This window comes from Enoplosus armatus, chromosome 7 (assembly GCF_043641665.1).
Source record: "Enoplosus armatus isolate fEnoArm2 chromosome 7, fEnoArm2.hap1, whole genome shotgun sequence".
NCBI classification, from domain to species: Eukaryota; Metazoa; Chordata; class Actinopteri; order Centrarchiformes; family Enoplosidae; genus Enoplosus; species Enoplosus armatus.
This window is the reverse complement of record NC_092186.1, coordinates 10,524,125-10,543,572: the sequence shown is the minus strand read 5'-3', so window position 1 is coordinate 10,543,572 and position 19,448 is coordinate 10,524,125. Positions and strand designations below refer to the sequence as shown.

Here is a 19,448-nt window from a genome sequence, read left to right as displayed (position 1 = left end):
AATACTTATGTCTACTTCAAAGTTATCTGAGAATCATGTATTTATGTGGGATCTAAAATAACATAAATGTGAATACATGTGTCAAAATATGATAGAAAACATGTTGCTTGTATCATTGGACACTCATTTTCACCTTGGCCTCCTGTTTGACCTCTAGTCCTATTTTGATTGACTGTGATGACACTGCCACCTGTAGGCCAAACATATTTCATTATACACCTCTAACTACTGTGATGTATGTGAACATTTCAGTTTAGTCACTGAACAGACAGAGATGAAAAGAGCTTTTTTTTTTCTTTTTTTAAATATTCAGCAACAAATGAGTGCAGTTCTGCCTATAAAATATAAAAAGAGAAAACACATTAGTAACGTAATGTGGGTGATAACTAAAACTTGTTGTTGTGTAGGTACTGCTAGCCCTTTAAATAGCTCTAATTATGTCCTGAATCCACTCCGATAAATAATCCCCAAAAGAACCAGGCTGCAGACAAGTCAACCACGATGGTCATCCATATACAGGAAGTCACATGACATCAACAGAAGGAAGTAGTATTCATCTCAATATAATAATACTCAACTTTGTCCAATTTGTAATCTTTCAATGATCATACAAGATTATGCACAGAGTAATTTAATTAGTAATGGCTAATTACAGTTTTTCTGATAAGCTTAATCACTTGAAATCCACAACCATACAGTAAAAAAAGTTTTTCTTTTTGTTTTAGGTCAAATGATGACATAATATCTCATTAAGTAGTCATATCAGTTATTAGCTGCATTAAAATTCCTGTTAAGATATCAAACAATGTAAAGCTTATCCAAACTGAACTGCGTATAGATTTTATATATTTCTTAATATAATATTTCTTGAGCCTGACTCCAATTGGCATGGCTTTTTCAGGTTGAAACCGGCTGTAGTCCTTGCTGGTCAGTACCCACAAAGAAACAGAAAAGCCATACTCGATTTATCTGCGGTCTTCTGACCATGCCTTAAACTATGACGATGATCGCTCCTCGCCACTAGCTTGGTCTCAGTTAAGATGGCTGCCTAGTGCTCAGAAGTAACGCGGTTATTACATGTCAACATGTCACTTCTCAGAGTATGTGCCTTTGCAAAATGTCTGAACCGTCGCAGTTTATTTGAAAAGTGTGCTGCTCGCGTGTCTCTTGCGGACTGCTGTCAGCGGTGTGTGTCCATAAGGAACGGCGCAGTCAGACGAATATCAGGTGAGCCGAAAGAGTCTGTCTCACATTGAAATCACGTTATCAGTTACAGTGTGATGGACAAGTTCGCCAAATTTCTTCAAGGACTCTTGTGTCAAATGTTAGTGTAGCGTTATTAACATTTTAATTCAATCTAGAGTTTGCCGAATAGTTCTTGTAGTGTTGGTCGTGGACATTGTTGGGTTAGCTCATGTAACAGTTTGGTAAAATGATTTCTTATGTGGTCCAGACTGAGGATGTTTGTTTGTGGACACGAGCTTGACCGGTTAACGTTAGCGGTTTTTGCAGGGAGTGAGTAAACTTCTCAGAACTGTCTTTTTAGTTGAATTTGTTCATTAAAATAACTTCAGATGATGATAACTGCCATTAATATTGCCAGAGACTCTATGTAAAACCTTGCTGGACCGCCAATGATCCCCAGGTTGTAATTTAAGAACCACGCCATTAAGAATCTGACTTCACTAAACTATAACATTAACGTTACTTCACCATAGCAGTGACATTTTAGGCCTCGACAGACTGTGTGCTCCTCCTGGTCTTTGAGGGGGACTCTGAACCTCTTCTGTGTACGTGCAGGAAATATAACTAATAATTATGCAGGATGATAGTTTGCAATATTTGTTATCATCTCTAATGGTATGCAACTGTTCTTGTTTTTTTCAGAGACACCATCGCAGCTTCAAAGAAGAAATATTTCATTTGTAATCCCAAAGACAGAAGATGGAAAGAAACGTGTACTGGAACAGTCTCAATTGTTAGACGGTATGTTATTGAAGACGGCAGGTTGTCATACTGCCACAACACCAAACCATGTTAAGTAGCATGTTATAATTAAGTTCATATTTTTTCAAGGACATATTCGCACCTCCAACTGTCTTTGATGCAGGTGCGTTGGAAAGTATCATTTCAGTCTTAAAAAAAAGAGGATCCTGCACACTGCTCTTGCTCAGCATCATACTAACGTTTCGGTCCCTCTGGACCTTCGAGTGTTTTCAAACACAGACGAAGGTTGTTGTGTGCATTATGGATTAAATAGGTTCATACCAAACACTGGTATATCAGAGTTCTCTGACAGATTTTCTTCTCTATATGCTGTCAACCCAAAGATAAATGTGCTGTTACTCTGGTAGGCCCTGAAGAGCCCTGTGTCACAGTAATTGTGTGAAAATTGTGCAGTATACTTTGACTTACGCAGGCTTTTGTTTTCCTTAATTTCCTACAGCATGTGTCCCAGATTTTTGTACTTGCTAGGCCTGATCAGCAATTGTAGCCTGTAGTTCATTCTGTATTTCAGTGTATTACTCTGAAAGAGGCTTGTCAGTAATTTTGTTTTCTCATGTTAGATGCCTTTTCTATTTCTCCCTCCCAGTGCTTGAGGCCAGGATTCACCAACTCCAATCAGACGGCGTTCTAGATGTCCAACATGCAAAAGTGCAATTTGTTAAAGCCCCCTCCTCTGGAAGAGGGGTTTCATCTGGTAAGGGTCCCAGAAGCACTCCTCAGGAGAAAACTGACATTCCTAAATCAGGACAGACTGTTGCTAAAGGAGCTGGTAAATCTCAGCCCAGCCGTTGGATTGAAAAATTAAGTGAGGAGAAGAAAAACAAACTCAAGAAACAGCAGCAGCACTTCCAGCAGAAAATACAGAAGAATGTCAAGGAGAAACCTACAGCCAAATCTAAAGGTAACAAAAGCAGCTCAATGCTCCCCGGTACAGCACATAAAACCATATCTACCACAGCTAAAAAGACGAGTAAGAAGAGCAGAGGTCGCACGAAATTGTCTGATGAAATTCGTGCCGCAGTTTCTTCAACAGCCTCCACTGCTGGTACTGCTGCTGCAGGGACAGCAGCCATTCCACATAAAGTATCTAAAGGGAAACAGAAGGACTCTAAAAATAAGGTTCCTGGTGGAGAGGACCAAAAGCGGACTGTTACTGATGCCCAAGACAGGGCCAAAGAGCTTGCTGAGGTGGAGGAACTGGAGAGGAGGCTCAGTCAACAAGTAAGCCAGTGGGCGTCTTCTAATAACCCAGAGCGCCTAAAGGAGGGCAGTGAAGGAGCTGCATGTGGGGACATCCAGCTGAGCATCCGCTCTTACCTGGAGGCGTGTGTGTTTTCTGGGGACATTGAGAGGGCACACCGTTTCCTGCTCAGCCAGCACAGAGTAATGAGTCGACGTAGACTTCTGAACACAGACGTCTACAACATCATGATGAGGGTGTGGGCAAAGAAGGTGAGCTCAATAAGACTTTTAAAACTGAGCCGATGTGGGTTTGGATATGGCTTGGAAAATGTAATTGCATGTCCCAAGAAAATGTTCTAGGTTTGACCGATTTTTAAAAGAATTGATTGAAACTAGCACTTAAAATAAAGTATTTCTGATTCTGACTTGTTTAGCAACATTCCTGCAGTAAACATTGGTACAAAGTATACGTGGAAGCAAAGTTCAATGGTCGTCCCATGTCTCTCTCTCTCTCTCTCTCTCTCTCTCTCTCTCTCTCTCTCTCTCTCTCTGTTTATAGGGCACATTAAATCAGATTGGCCGCGTGTTTATTCTGTTAGAAGAGGCTGGTCTGAAGCCAAATCTGGGATCCTACTGTGCTGCTCTGGAGAGTATGGGCCGCAATCCCGACTGCTCCCCAAAGATCATCACAAGGTATGTATACACACACACACACACACACACACACACACGTGCCACCCACAAAAAAGCTCATAAAGAGCAACTAACACATTTGCTCAGTATCATTTGATATTTAACAAGAGGGCTCTTACTGTAAGACCATGGGACAGAGATTTGAGTTTTAAAGGAGGGGAGTGGCAATACAGAGACGTACCAGCAGGGGGCATGCTATGCTCATTGTTTACACTTTTGCACTTCTTTCTGGCATATACTATTTATTTATGATTGTAGCCACGATTGTCACTATTTATGGCCGTTTTTATCTAAAAATAATGGTGTCAGAGAAGTAGCACAGTGAGTCTTTTCAGTGATACCCTCTGGTAGTGGCTTTAGTCAGCTTCGACTGCATTGGCTTCTTGTTGTGTTTTGTAATTTCAAGCAGCTATTTGCATGCTACTGCATGCTATAGTTATTTAGGTACTGCCAGAGTTGACAATAACTAGTGAAAACGCTGGACTTGACGTTATATCAGTTCCCAGCTATCCTGATTACTAACAATGTATTCGTAGTGTATTGACCATATATTGATATTGTATACCGCATAAATCCTAATATTTTGACAAATTTACTGCACAACATTTAAATGCATTTAATGCATTTACATATTGCCAGGTATCTCATACGGTCTGCACAGTGGGGTTAATTTGTTTCATATTGTTTTTGGAATAGCCTTTTTGCTTTTTTTTTGGTCTGATTCTCTTTTCATGCTGGATTGGTTTACTTCCACTGATCTCCACTGGGATGGTCAAAGTTCCCCTTTGCCATCCTGACATCTCCATTTGTAAAAACCAAGTTGTATCAATTGTAAATTAAGGCATGTTTTATTTTGCCAAAACGGTATCAGTGTTCAGTGTCTCGCCTGTATTATGTTGACAGATGCAATTGTTCCAAACGCTGTTCCTTTCCCTCATCACTGGTATTGTTTCCATGGTGACCCAGCATCACACGGTTGTTTCTTAAAGTTTTTGTGGATTGTGGTTTCTGTAAGGATTTCTGTAAGGATTACTGTAGCTTTTCACAAGGCCACTTAAAATTGTTTTAGTTGTGGCAGCATGCAGCATGCTGTTAACAGTGTTAATAAATGATTTCACTTCTATAGCGCTTTTCAACCTTCACGGTTCCCAAAGCCCATTCACTCACACACCCCCAACCTGCTCTAACCAGCTCTACCCCCCGTATGACAGTGCTAACCACTGTGCCACCATGCCGCCCATAATAAGTTTGGCTTAGACTAATTAAATTGTTACAAGACAGCAGAACTCTGCTGACATGCTCTGTGGTGTATTTAATTTGTTCTTGCTCAGACAAACTAGCATGTTTTTGCAACATTTTTCATTGAGGATAACCTTGACAGCCAGTAGCCCAGTTGTGTCTCAGCGGTAACTAGGTCATCCTGACAAATCACTGTTCAGTATCATTAATTGAGTTATTATGTCACTCACTGTGTGTCAGCCCAGCACTTTTATTACATGACATTTAGCACATAGAGTTTACACCTACTGGGCACAGCTTCCAGCTTCAGCAGAAGACAACATGTGTCACAGTGTGTGTGCCTGTTTGATGGCAGCCAATACTATCAGCTGGCCTGCTGCCCAGGCATTGGCAGGGCTCATATTTATTTTTCTTTAATTGTCCGAGGGGCCTCACATTAGTCTGGAGTTATTATAGCAGGAAAAACAACACGGCCACAGTGGGCTTCATTTACCCTGATGCATGTTGATATATCGACCCCACTGAACATGCACTTTCATAAGACGCATGCCCTCTCGAGTCGCTTCCTTCAGTCTGTATTTCAAGAATACATCACAACATGTAGACAAGGCTCTCTTACTCCAAACATTTGTGTTCAGATGTCATGAGTCACTTACATGAACTGGACCGATGGAAAAAAAACTGTTTAGGGTATAAATATGGTAACTCTACTCTTTGTTTCTGTGAGAAAGCTGGATATGTTCAATAGCACATAAGCTGTTACAGATAAATGGAAGGTAAATGGATCTATTTACTTGAGCCCAGCCTGACTGATACATCGCCATACCCAACTTTATTGGCCAACATCAGCTTATCACACATATATAGGTATCAGTTAAGTAACAAAAAAAACATGCAGTACAAAAATGCCAAGGATTGGTTTGAGGTCATTGTTTGTCCACCAGAGAGCAGTGACAAGTTTATTTTTCAGCTGTGAAATGTCCTGCTCAGTACATGTCTCCTTATCAAGAATGTCTGTTAGAAAGAATATTGACAGATATATAATTTTCGGATTTTTATCTTTAATTCTCAAATATTGAGATTTGCATTGCCCTCAAAAATCCAATAATGCTTTGGCTCTAATATTTATTATTAACTTGGGTTATTGTCAATATCACAGCTTGTAGTGTAAACTCGTATCATGGAACGTTTTTTGAGAGTTTTACGAGGTGACAAGAACTGTCGAAATACACTAAGTATTTTTTTACATAAGACCTCCTCATTCAGAAGGGGAGTGCATATTCAGCCCACTCACTTCTTGTGTTCTGAAGGTCTGACCTTCATAAGCTATGTCCTTTTGAAGGAGGCACCTTGTGAACTGAGTCACACCTAGTTTCTCATCACGCCATGCAAATAGCCCACTCCTACAACGTGATTTTGCAGTGAAATGATGACATTTTATCACTCCCCTTGGCTTGATTAGCTGTTCGAGAGCTTCATCAGCCTCAGTCACGTCGAGTGTTGTTGCACAAACCACACACACGCACACAGAGTCACACATACTTTCCTCCTGGACCCTGGGGACATCACCCTATGCAGCGTGGTCCAATAGCGGGACAGGTAGAAGGGCAGTAGGTTTGGCAGTAGGTATCTGGTTGGTCCATCGATCACTGTAAGCTGATGCTTAAATGACATTGTTGTTCTGCAGCGGTGCACTCTGGCTCAGTCTCTGGTAGTTTTCTCTTGCCTTCCTCACTATCATCATTTTCTCTGTCACTCAATATGTTTGTTGTCGTCCTGTCCTTTTCTTTACTGTGTTGTCTCCCTCTTTATTACGGCCCGACTGCTGTACTCTCCTAATATCACTCTCGCCTCTGAAGTCTCCCCTGCAGCATCCTTGCCCTCAGTGTACTAATCAGTTCCCCTCTCCTCCGTCTCTCTCTCTCTCTCTCTCTCTCTCTCTCTCCCTCTCACACACACACACACTCTGACTCACGCACACACTTATCCCTACAAGTTTTCCCTTTTGTAAGTGCTGTGTCCTCCGGAGCTCTTTGCTCCCTGGGGTGCAGCAGAGCAGTCACAAGGCTGATTATGCTCTATCTTTCAACCTCTCTGCTCTCTTTGTTCCTCTGGACCACACTGCCAGCACCCAGACTAATCCTCTCTTTGTTCAAGGCTCTCTCATTTACTCAGACCAAAATTGCACATTGCATCACAAGAGACTCCGAGGCAAGAGTGAAAATACAAAAAAATTTGACCTCTTTGGCTTGCTTTAGAAATATTTCCAAACGTACGCTTCATAACTTCAAACTGTAGACATATATGACAGAATATTGTAACATAATGTTTTCATCATTGTATTTATTCGTTCATGTGCAGAACCCTCCTCACGCCTGATTAGATTAAGTCGGTGGAAGTTGCTGAGCAAAGGTTTCCTGCAGATTGTAATTAGCATGCTGCAATATATAATTGTCTTGAGGAAAAGGTGTGCAGGGTGAAGCAGAGCTCTCTCATCCTCTGTGGTCGAAAATGGGTTTTCCTCACTTCTCTCATAGCTTTGTCATGTAGTTCTGTTGTTAACCTCTAGGGGGCAGTGCAACCAAAACATGGTCTTCAGGCTCCTTCAGGATCCTTTGTTGGACAGGGGCTTTATACCTCAGACTGGGACTAACAAGGTTTTACCCCTGTAGATGTGCAACATCTGTCATCACACACACACACAAAAATACTGTATAGTGTACACTGTAGGTCATACAAGTAGCATACAATACTTCAATTAAGCTGACATGCAATGGAGCAGTGTGTTAAATACACTGCTATGTATATAGTTTCTTACTTTCTGTTGCCAGACATTACATATGTATAATTAATAGAACCCGACATTTTGTCTGTGATTCCCTTTAATGTTAGGCTTTGTAGAAAATATCGCATAGGCCCATTTTATGGAATAGAAGAACACATAAGTATACAGCTTATTAACATTATGTACAAAAATCCATGAATAATTTACACAAACAAAATATTTATCACTTTAGCCCCTGAATAACAATTATCACAGAAGAATAAAGATCCCCCAAATATCATATATCAAATTGAGTTATGGAATATTCATATTATTACACCTCTCATTTGTATTCCATATACTTGGACTGCACATTGGCGTTATCTGCATTCTGCAGTCCACTCATGGAGACGGTGCTCTCTCTAGGAGATTCTATTTAAATAAACATTTCACTGATGTCGTCAGTGCCCATCTGCCTGTGGATCAAACTCATACTTTGAGTCTGACAGAAAGGCCTATCAATGCAAATACTTAAATTGATATTCTGCAACTGTCAATCTGGGTAGGCGAGACATATACAATGATCCCACAGACAGGGGAGCTTTTTTTAAAAGCTGAATTAATCAGGAGCCCAGCACCTTATATGATTATCTCAGTCCCATTCCCACATCAACAGGCAGGTCAGAAGGTTGTGAACTCTGAACTTGTGATCAGACGCCAAAGTCTGCTCCATCATAATAACCACAATCTCCAATGTAAATGAAAATCTGCTTATAGTGTCATCCGATGGGCTGGTTTTCTGAACCATACATCTGAACAAACACTGAGCTAACTTGATGGAAAGTAAAAGTATTGTAATTAGTTTCTGCAACAGAGTTGAATGTAGGTTATGTTTTCTTAATCTGATAGTAGGCTATCTATACTGTGTGTCTGTTATTATCTTGTTGGGAAGATATGAAAAACGTGATGAAATATGGTGGACCCTAGCACAGGTATTAGAGAATTATACTTTGATAGCTGTTACATTCCAGTTGTTTTAGCTATAGTTGTTACACACTGCACTTTAGCATCTTGGCTGCTAAACAGTGTTTGTATGCTATTGTGTAGAAGGCAAGCAATAAACAAAAAAACTTAATTAAGAGTCTATTTTATGGAAACACAGTTTGTTTTAGCTAACTCTAATAGCTGATTATGAAATAAGCTATCTTTGTATCCACACACACACAAAAGTTACAGTCAATTCAATTCAATTCAATTTTATTTATATAGCGCCAAATCACAACAAAAGTCATCTCATGACACTTTACAAATAGAGCAGGTCTAGACCGACTCTTTATAATGTTATTACAGAGACCCAACAGTTCCCACCATGAGCAAGCACACAGGTATGCATGTATCATGCAGGCTTTTGCAAAACACACAAAAAAGACTGACCCAAATGGCATTTTTACTATTTACTATTTACTATTTTACCAGGGAAAATAGCTTTGTTGTATAGAGCCCATATTATATTTTGATAGTATATTCTGTAGTAATTTTGTCTGTATATCTGCTGTAGTTAGGATGGGAGGTGAAGTTGAGGAATCGACTGTGTGGTGTACTTCTGTGGTCTCTTATGTTCCTGTCAGAATTGAACATTTCTCCTTTGTTTTATCCTTTACAAGTATCACATAGCACAATAAGTGCCAAAGTGATATGACACAGTACGTCACAATAATATATTAAACTCTCTTAACCAGATGCTGTCTGACCTGTGTACTGCAACTGTAGCACTCCACGTTGATTATGCTATTGGCAGTTCTTGCTCATATGAGTTATTAGGGAGTGACTGGACAGCATTTATTATCCCAAATAAACAAATAAACTCCCAAGGGTAAGATTTAAGTTCCGGTGAGCATCCCCAGGTACCCACAGATATAACATGGCTAAAGCCTGCTTAGGGGCCAATAAAAAAACCTGCCTGGTACACCAACTGTATGTCCCTGTATATGCAGGTGCCTGAGCCAGATGGAGGAGGATGGCCTGTCTGTGGACGATGTGTTCAGCCAGTGTGTGTTCCGGCAAGATGAGAGAGACATGGTGCTAAAGGCCGTGCACATCGTCCAGCCCGACTACCAGCCCAGACCCGACACGACTGCAAGCCAGTGCTCCTCATCGCTGGTTCAGGACTTCTACATACAGGTATCACAATCTAGCTTTGACCTGAACCACATTGGTTAAAATTGTATCATAATGCCATAATCATATTCACTTATCACTAAATTGATAGTATTAATAAAGATCTTTCTGTTGAGAAGAAATTAATGTATTTTATTGTATTTAGAAAGGTCCTATGTGTCCTATGTGATGAATATAGATTTATTGAATTGATTTCACTTGATTTTGCAAATGTTTGCAGTTATTGTGATACAGACTTTTAAAAGTATAGGAAACTTAATCTAAAATTGTCTTATTATTTTGAATATATATTGGTATTCATCTCATAGACTATGTTAAGCGTTTGAAGTTAAAGTTTGTACTGCTTGATCAGTATCCCCTGGCACTGCTGGCATCAATAGTTGATTTAAAGACACTGACAACCTATTTTCTCAATCAGCTTCTGACTATGAGCGATGATCTCCTACATGAACACACAATTTTCTGCCAAAGTTGAAATAGTTAAGGATATTTTTAAGATTTCTGTATTTGTTTTTGTCCTTGGTTTTCTCAATGGCTTGAAGTCTTGTGTATGTTTTGAGAGTCAAAGCGCCAGAGAACTGGGAAAGCTGTCAGAAGGCTCCAGCGTGACTACGAAAGATTTGATTGTCACCCCTTCACAGGCAGACAGGCACTGGCCTATTTATAGAGAGCCAACTCTGCTTTCTAATGGTCCTCCTCTTTCCCTGCCTCTCCTCCTCTCACCTCTCCTCCCTTTTTCCCACCTCCCTTCTCCTCCTGATTCTCACATGATTCATTAGCAGCTTTTTGTTCAATTGCAGTATTTTTAGCCTCAATGCTTGCACCATATTCACTTTGGTCTACATCTAAGTGACATATTTTTGGTCTACTTTATCTTGTTGTTTGCCGATGTGTGTGTGATGGTAGCGATCAGCAGTTCATGTATTTTTATCTTTAAAAAAACGATGCAGGTACAGGTCAAACGATACAGGTCAAATGTGACGTTACTATTGCCTCTGATTGCGTTTGTAAGGTTGATTAACTAGTCGGCTGGTTATCTGACTGTGACTGTGACTTTTTGAGGTTGATTTAATGACTGAAAGGCTGTCCAAATAACTGGTCCACGAGATAACAGAGGAGCAGCCTGGGTGCTCTCTGGAGGATTTTGAATCAGTGTTAGCAGCAGACACACAATCTAATTAGAATATTATTTGTTGATGTGAGATGGAATTTTGATTAAGCTGATGCTTGTACAAAATGCAGTTTGATCTTGTTTCAACTATTCATCAAAGATTGTATGGTGTTTTATCATTTGATTATTACTTTCATCTGGAAGCTGGCCTGTATGTGTGCCCATTTTATCAACACATTTAATTTTGCTTTCCTCGCTATACTAAAAGTAGTTTGTAGACTCCTTAGTCGCCTGGTCAGATCTTTGTTAATCCATCCAGTGAATGCATTGTAGGCTTGACACATTGGGGATGAGAAATTAAAACATTAATATAGTTTTGAAAATTTTAATTAATTCAGTATTACAAAGTATTCAAATAAATAAAATCACACAGCTGCACTTTAACGATATGGCAGCACAGTCCTTTCTATAGAGCGTTTTGCTTTTCTTTGTACACCAGAAGCCGCAAGTTTGTACTTTCAAAACTATTCTGCCATCACATTTTTCACCAGCTATCTATGGATTTCACCCCGGTCTACTGATAATGAGGTGTTGGATAATATTGTACAAGAGCTGTCTGGTGAGCAATTTATGTGCCACACTACCTTAAGCTTTGCCCTGGCTGCGGTCTATGCTACATTTCTCTGAAGCCTGATTTACGGTCTATCTTGTCTGCTGTCTATGAGCTAATAAATGTTCTTACTGCTATGCTACATCCACTCATGCCTACAACCTTTCTACCATGTGTACAGATAATATCCTATGGTCTTATTGCCTTGGCAAGGTCACTGTCTTTTTAAACAACAGTTGACTTTAAAGCACACCTTGTTTCTTTTAGCAAGAAATGTATTTGGCAACGTATGACAAGTCTGATGGAAACCACTTTAATCTGGCGGGATGTAAGGAGCCACGCATTAGGGGTCTGTTAGGAAGACGTTGATTTAGTAGGCCTACACACATATACTCAGTGATTCAGTTCAGGCTGTTTCTGATCAATATTGTATTTAGCAGACCGCTTTGTTCGCTGGATTTATTTCCCATCATGCAACACATGCATTTTATGCTCATCAGCAGCTGTAAGTACCATGGACTCTGCTATTTAATGTTCAGTTGAATCGTGAAAATAGTAAACTGAGAATAATGAACTCTTTGTTTGCTTTCTTGCAATACTGAGCCAAAGCTTGTGAGACTGAAACTCTGTTTAACACTCTCCTGGCAGCACTTTTATGACTTGGCCTTTGCTCACTGGCCTGAAAAGGCACTCTATACTTCTTGCCCTGAATCGATCCTTAATGTCATACAGTAGGGAGCAATCATCATTTCTCTCTTTCTGCATGTGTTTTAGAGGGTGGACCACCAGTACCCCAAACTGGACTTCACTCAGGAGGAGCTGCAGGAGCGTTTCAAACGTCAGCTCAGCATGGAACAGGCCTGCACTGTCACCATCGACTCTGTGGAGGCCGCCAAGCCTGTCACTAAAAACATGGCCAAAATGGTAAACAAACCCACCTGTTGCCTCTCTTCATCTTCATCAGTTGTCAATACACTCGCCTGTTGGAGATGTGGATTTATAGTTCTGCGATGCTGAAAACCTGCAAACACTAAAATGGTTAAGAAATGCAGTTGTTGATAATAGGTTGGTTTGGTGGTCAGTCTTAAAAGTCTATACCAAACCTAAAATCTTAGTTTACTGGAGGTACAACATATGGTATTTTTATACATCAATATAGTATTTTCAGATTAATTGTGACAGACTGGTTGAATAATTGGTACCCTGTAATAGTGTTGTTGCTGATGGAATGTTTTTAAGAAATCTTTTGACTAAACTTTGTGTTTTGTGCTGTTATTTCCTGCTAAACCCAGTGGGCTGGCTCGCAATGTAAGACACAGGCCATAGAGGGTGCATTTTTCTTGGCAGCTGGTCTAGTTTGTTAGGAGTAATTATACAAATATAACACCATTTACGTAGTAATGATGTATTGACATTTAAAAATACCGTATACTTTATATCTAAGGTACCCATTGTCTCCTATGAGTAAAGTCTCTCTTTTTCTCTGATCTAAACTTTTAAATGATATGCATTTAGGCCTGACAGGTTAGAGGAGGAAACATCATATTCCCGTGGTGTGCCTTCTTTCCAACTCTGGCATTTACAGTCCTGCCTGGCTCGTCTGCCTGTGCAGATGGGCTACGTGGGAAGTGAGCAGGCTGAGAGTCCCTGGTGGTCAGGAAGCATTTACAGACAGGCAGGGCAGAATAATAATGTATTGTAATGGAGGCCTCTGGAGAGAACGCAGAGTCACCTTTCCATCCACAATCCGGACTGTGTCTCTGCTTCAGTCAGACTGGGAAAAAGTCTTCGACTGAAGAGTGAACATTAACACAAACACGCAGTTGTGCACAGAACATACGTATAACCAGAAAACCCCCACCGGCACATGTATATACATCAACAAAACTGCTTGCCCATCTACAGATTCTCATTTTCCATTATTCAGCTAATCGTTTCATGTCAGTCATGAAAAATCAATAAGCCCAGCAAAAATTTGTATTGTAGTGCAGCAAAAAAGTAATGTCGTATGTAATGCTGAAGCAAGTGCATGTTCTGGCTGCAGGCTAAAACAACAGGTTTTCTCCCACATTCAAAACACATCAACATATGTGCCACTATGTGAGAGCATAGAACACCACTGGTTTAGATTGCTGTCTAATTTAAAAAGAAAAAGTAAGATAATCAGTAAGGTTAAAAGGTACTAAGGTCTCTTCCTTGTGGCTGTCGTGAAACAGGATTTTGCTTAGTGAAGGTTATTGAGACTTAGCGGCAGATTTTTTTTAACCTTTGTTTGCCAGGCTTCCCTTTGTTTTAAATCTTTGTGCTAAGCTAAGCTAACTGCCTGCTAGCTCTAGCTTCATATGAAAGTGGTATCCATCTTCTCATCTAACGCTTGTCAAGAAAATAAATATTGAGCGTACAGTATTTCCCAAAATGCCAAACTATTCCTTTAACTACAATCTACTGGAATGTGAATGACGAATGATGATTCATCATCGATAAATTGTACGCATCCCAACTGAAACCTTTCTCATGGGCCAAGACAAGGAAGGAGAATATTTTTTTTCCATCCCCTTTTAGTCTTAGATAAATCAGTCTGTGGCCCAGTTGTGTTCCTCTCTGAAGGATAGTCTGTATTCACCCTGTCGTCTGGAGGTATCTGAGCCAAACAAGCCTAACCATCAAATGCAATGCACATTCATGTTGCACAACACCTTGTGTCCAGTGAGAGGTGGTCCCATCTACTGCTTTGTGATGTATAATGACTTTCTATTTGGTTCATGCAGCATGTGATAAACAAGGATTGCTGCAGGATTGTTTGTTTTATTTGACACATTCTGTAAGGGTTTCCTGCTGGCACTTGCTGTCATGTGATGGATGACCTCCAGTTGTGTCGTCCTTTCAGAGGGAGCTGCTGGTGGATCAGCGGGCACAGTGGCAGAAGATCCTCCTCCAGGCCCTGAGGGAGAGCAAGATGATCCTGGCTAACACCAACAGCAAGGACTACAGGCTTAACCTTTATCCCTACCTCTGTGTGTTGGAGGATAGCGAGTATGTTGACATCATGATACAGGTAATACAAACCACCTGACCCAGCCTGCCACTCAATGAAATGCCAGAAGTCTAGGATTTAACAAAGACGTGTCATTGTTTGGGTCAAAGAGATTTGATTGACGGCAGCGCCACATTACTACAACATTATAAAAAAAGATGTGTAGTGATGTCACTGTTATGCTCGTTTGCTTTCGCGACACTGCTGTTGTGCAATACGACCCAACCGATCTATGAAACCACAAAACACAAATCAAGTGGCTGACTGTGGCAGCCAGCTGTAAAAGCATCAGGCTTTATCTTTGGCAGCAAAGGAGAGCATGCTTTGATCCGATACCTTTGTTTCCAACGTAGACAAATACACAGGATGTGATGTTAATTCTAAAAGACCATTTCACTGTGATTTTTTAAATTCTTTTGACTTTTTCATTGAACTGAATCAGGCCTGCCAAAATATTTGCTTTTTTTGTTACAGATGTGTCACAAATGTTTTCTTCAGTTTGACCTTGTGAAATGTGTCCTACTCTTGTCCAGAGCGTCGCCAGCCTGTCTCCCAGTGGAGAGTCACTGAAGATTTTAGCCACAGATCTGGGCAGCAGGGTCTACACCAAGTACTCTGTGCAGCAGAAGCACCAAAATCAGATGGTGGAAAAGTTGGGCAACATTTACAGCACTTACACAGACCTGCTGGCCAAAGATACGAAGGTAGAGAAATCATCACGCTCCAGATGTCTTCCTGCATGTGTATGCCTATTATTTATTATTTGTCAAAAGAGTATGTATCAGCACATGATATGTTTTCATTCCTTTTGCATGTACTATGATGAAACACAGCAACAAAAAGTGAGAGGCAAACTTTTTTCTTGATTTGGGAGTATGTCATACATGATGAAAATTATTTAAAAAATATAAACAAATTATTTGTTTGATGCCATAATAATTAAGAAAACAATGTTTTGCATTGTAGCTAAGAAAGCTATAGATATACTATATGTACTGTACTGCACAGTAAACATTTCATAGCCTGCAAAGGTGCAAACTGAAGGACATTGCAGTTCAGCTCAAGTTACATGTTAAAACCCAATACATGTTTTCACAACGCGTTTTGTTTAAGATCTGTTGAGCTGAGCTGAGCTGTTTTTGTCACCAAATGTTTCTGTTTTTCTGTGTGCTGCTTTTGTTTTGTGTCCGAGAAACCACACTTAATGTCTTAATTGTTTTACTCTGAAGTCTCATATTATTATTTTGCTGTTATGAAGTTCCATGTTGTTTTACATTGAAAATGAAATATTTATTCAGTTGTCATGTACTTTATGATATCCTAACATTTAATTCTAAGTAGTTGTAGAGAGGTTATGGCCGGACCTCAACCACAGCAGTGAGATAAGATTAATGAATTAACTAAGGTGAGAGACAAAATTATGAAATATCGGTGTTGAAATCTTTTAAGCGGATGTAATATTTTGCGACCGTGTTCACCAGCTCATACACATGCTGTTCATTATTTTTTTAGTGAATGAAATGACAGTGTTTCCTCAGTGGGATTTGACAGCCAGTGTCACTGACTCAGTGTTCCACTAGTGTTTTGATGGCTCTGGTACATTGAGGAAAAACGCTAATGTCATCAAGACTATAACAAGCACAAGCTCATTAAACTGCACAAGCAAGTTATACTAGAAGTTAGTTAAGGTGTTTTTTACAAGTTATTTTACATGCAGCCTTTGTAGTTAAAATGATGCCTATTATTGTGTTTTTTGTTGTTGTTATGACACAAAGCATTCATCCAACTTCTTGTGGCTTAATGCTGTTGTAGTGTGAGTACTTGGATGTTTTTTACTCTTAGATCATCTGTTTCTTGAAGGTTCCTTAGCTGTAGGTTCTTGTTTTTGGCTGAAAATTTAATTAATCTGGGCTTTTACTGTGTTTATTAAGCTATTTTTTGATTAGATCACAAAAACATTGCCTGTTTCAAAAACTCTTTTAGGTCTGAATATCTAAACTGAGATTTCTGGGTTTCTCTCACATGTTGACATGCCTTCCAAACAGTGTAGCTTATTGCGATGACTTGCAATGTCTTTGTGTTTTACAAGATATTAATATAGTAATTCTCCTTTCTTACTAAATGAAAACAGCCAACTTCCATTCTTCGCCCTTTAGGAGTATGACGTCCTTCCCAGGGAGCAGTGGTGTAAGCTTGAGGCGGAGCAGAGTTCAGGGCCCTCGCTGCAGGGAGGAGAGACCCATTGGCCGTACATAGTAAGCCTAGAGCTGGGCACTTACCTGGTGGATATGATGGTCAAGAACCTCAAAATCAACAGCGACATCCTGAACCCGGCTTTCAACAGAAAGCTCATCCCCATCCTCTACCACATGTACACCTTCCGTAGCACACGGCAGGTAAAGTAGATGTGCACGTCTCTCCAAGTACTCACTTGGTCTATTCCACAGGCACGTCAAAGGAGTTGGCCACCCTGGAGTTAGCAGCGATTATGCTGAAGTGGTCTAAAGTCAAATAGACAGGGCTTTGATAACCTGGTAACAGGATTCCTGAGCATTAACCCAGACCAAAAAAAAGATCCTTTCAGCTGAGCTTTATGTGGAAAAATGGTCAGGGATTATACTGCAGGGATCTCCTGCAAACTAACATTGAGAAAAAAAAAAGGATTCAAAATAAAACACTTCATCGGTCAAATGTAATTATTTCACTTTTTGACTTTTTGAAAATTACACACAATTAGTCTAATTAAAAGATTTACCAGGGACAGTTTAAGTAGTTGTAGAGTTGACATTTTTAACATTTTTACATTAATAAGGAAGGAACCATAGTGGAAATACCTGAAAACACTTGACTTTCACTATGGACAAGAAGACTGTCTGTCAATTTAAAACCTATTACCGTGTACACTTGTGCACCCGTCTATCCAGTGTGAAGCTCCAAAGGGTGTGTTATAAAACCATCGACTGCTTGTGTGAGTTGGTGCGGGGAGCATTTGAGGAAGATGAATAGGTTCTGGGCTAATCCCTTTTTTAGTGTCCCCTTAATTGGCTGGCAGATTTACTCCCTGCAGGAGGGTGAGCTGATCATGCCAGGGGAGAGAGGCAGAAAGAGAGAGAATTGTGGACTTTTGGACATTTCTTACTTGATGCACTTTGATAGCGGGACGTTCTGTTGCAGAATTTTGTTCTGCTGCGCTTTTTGTATCTCTCTCTTTCCCCCCTCCACTTTTTCTACTCTTATTCACCCCCTCCCCTTTCTTTCTCTCTGTGGAGGTTAGCCCATCAGGGGAGCATCCTAATGATTTTACAGCACAGCATGACAGTCTGACTCATGCAAGCAATGCTGAGGTGTTTTATTTTTCTGTCAGCTTACTGTATTTTTTCACATGATGATCTTCATGTCCAGTCTTACATTCTGTAACTGTGGGTTAGAACTAGGACGCAATATCGTCAAAGCCATGGCCTGGGAAAAACTTCTTCCCTAGTCTGCTATACTGACTCCTGACCAAGGTTTTACATAATTAAATAAAGAAAAGAAAGAAGTTCCACCAGATCATCTGCAATGTATGCATGTATGTTTCAGTGACCACTTTTAATACAATTAAAATGGGACAAACCTGTTTTGCGGTGATGTTCATGGAGCTACAGTTTCCTATCATAAAACTTCTGCTTCTAACTGGATTTCCTATGACATTTCACCCTCCAGGTTGGCTTCATCAAGCCCCACCCCATCCTAAATCAGATGCAGCAGGAGGCCATGGAGACCAAGTTGACCTTCGACTCCTATGTGATGCCGATGCTGTGCCCTCCTATGCCCTGGACCTCTGTCAAGTTTGGAGCCTACCTGCTGACACCTACCAAGCTGATGCGCACAGTGGAAGGGGCCACACAACACGAGGTGTTGTTGGAGAAATGCCAGAACCTCCAAGCAGTGATGGACTCTCTCAACCAGCTGGGCAACTGTGCCTGGAGGATCAACAAACCCTTGTTGGATATTATTATCTCCATCTTCAATGATCGGGGTAGTGATAAGCTAGACATACCCCCTCCTCTGTCAGAGGCCCCCAAAATACCCCACTTCAACTCCCACGATCCCACTTATACCGCTTCTGAGAAAGCCCACATGAAGAGGCAGGTGATTAACGCCAAAAAGAAATACAGTGAGATGCACAGCCTGCGTATGGATGCTCTTTACAAACTCTCCATCGCCAACCACATGCGGGATGAGATCTTCTGGTTCCCTCACAACATGGACTTCCGGGGACGGACCTACCCCTGTCCTCCGTACTTTAATCACCTAGGAAGTGATGTCACACGGGCTGTCCTTGTGTTTGCAGAGGGGAAGCCCTTAGGTGCGAAGGGCCTGGACTGGCTAAAGATCCACTTAGTCAATCTGACAGGACTGAAGAAGAGGAGCTCACTACAGGGACGGCTGGAGTACGCCAACACCATCATGGAGGACATACTGGACTCTGCCGACAACCCTCTCAATGTCAGTTTGTCTTTATTGCTCTTTCCTGTTCACTGATAGCTTAGCCCAAGCATACGTTCATAGTTCCACGTAGCATTTCTTGTTAGAATTTAGTATAGGCAATTACATTTTGCAGAAATACAAAAACAGCGACCATTACTTT

At 40.6% G+C, this 19,448-nt stretch overlaps 1 protein-coding gene across 1 annotated transcript in view; it reads left to right on the top strand.

The window, feature by feature from the left end:
- The first annotated feature begins 1,085 nt into the window (after positions 1–1,085).
- Positions 1,086–19,448, top strand: part of polrmt (polymerase (RNA) mitochondrial (DNA directed)) — a 43,280-nt gene continuing 24,917 nt past the window's right edge. Inside the window, exons 1-10 of the mRNA XM_070908692.1 lie at positions 1,086–1,227; positions 1,888–1,986; positions 2,594–3,459; positions 3,749–3,882; positions 9,880–10,066; positions 12,559–12,708; positions 14,672–14,839; positions 15,352–15,522; positions 16,975–17,214; positions 18,521–19,306. Coding sequence (XP_070764793.1) covers positions 1,086–1,227; positions 1,888–1,986; positions 2,594–3,459; positions 3,749–3,882; positions 9,880–10,066; positions 12,559–12,708; positions 14,672–14,839; positions 15,352–15,522; positions 16,975–17,214; positions 18,521–19,306 — 2,943 coding nt within the window. The remainder of the gene's footprint in view (positions 1,228–1,887; positions 1,987–2,593; positions 3,460–3,748; positions 3,883–9,879; positions 10,067–12,558; positions 12,709–14,671; positions 14,840–15,351; positions 15,523–16,974; positions 17,215–18,520; positions 19,307–19,448) is intronic.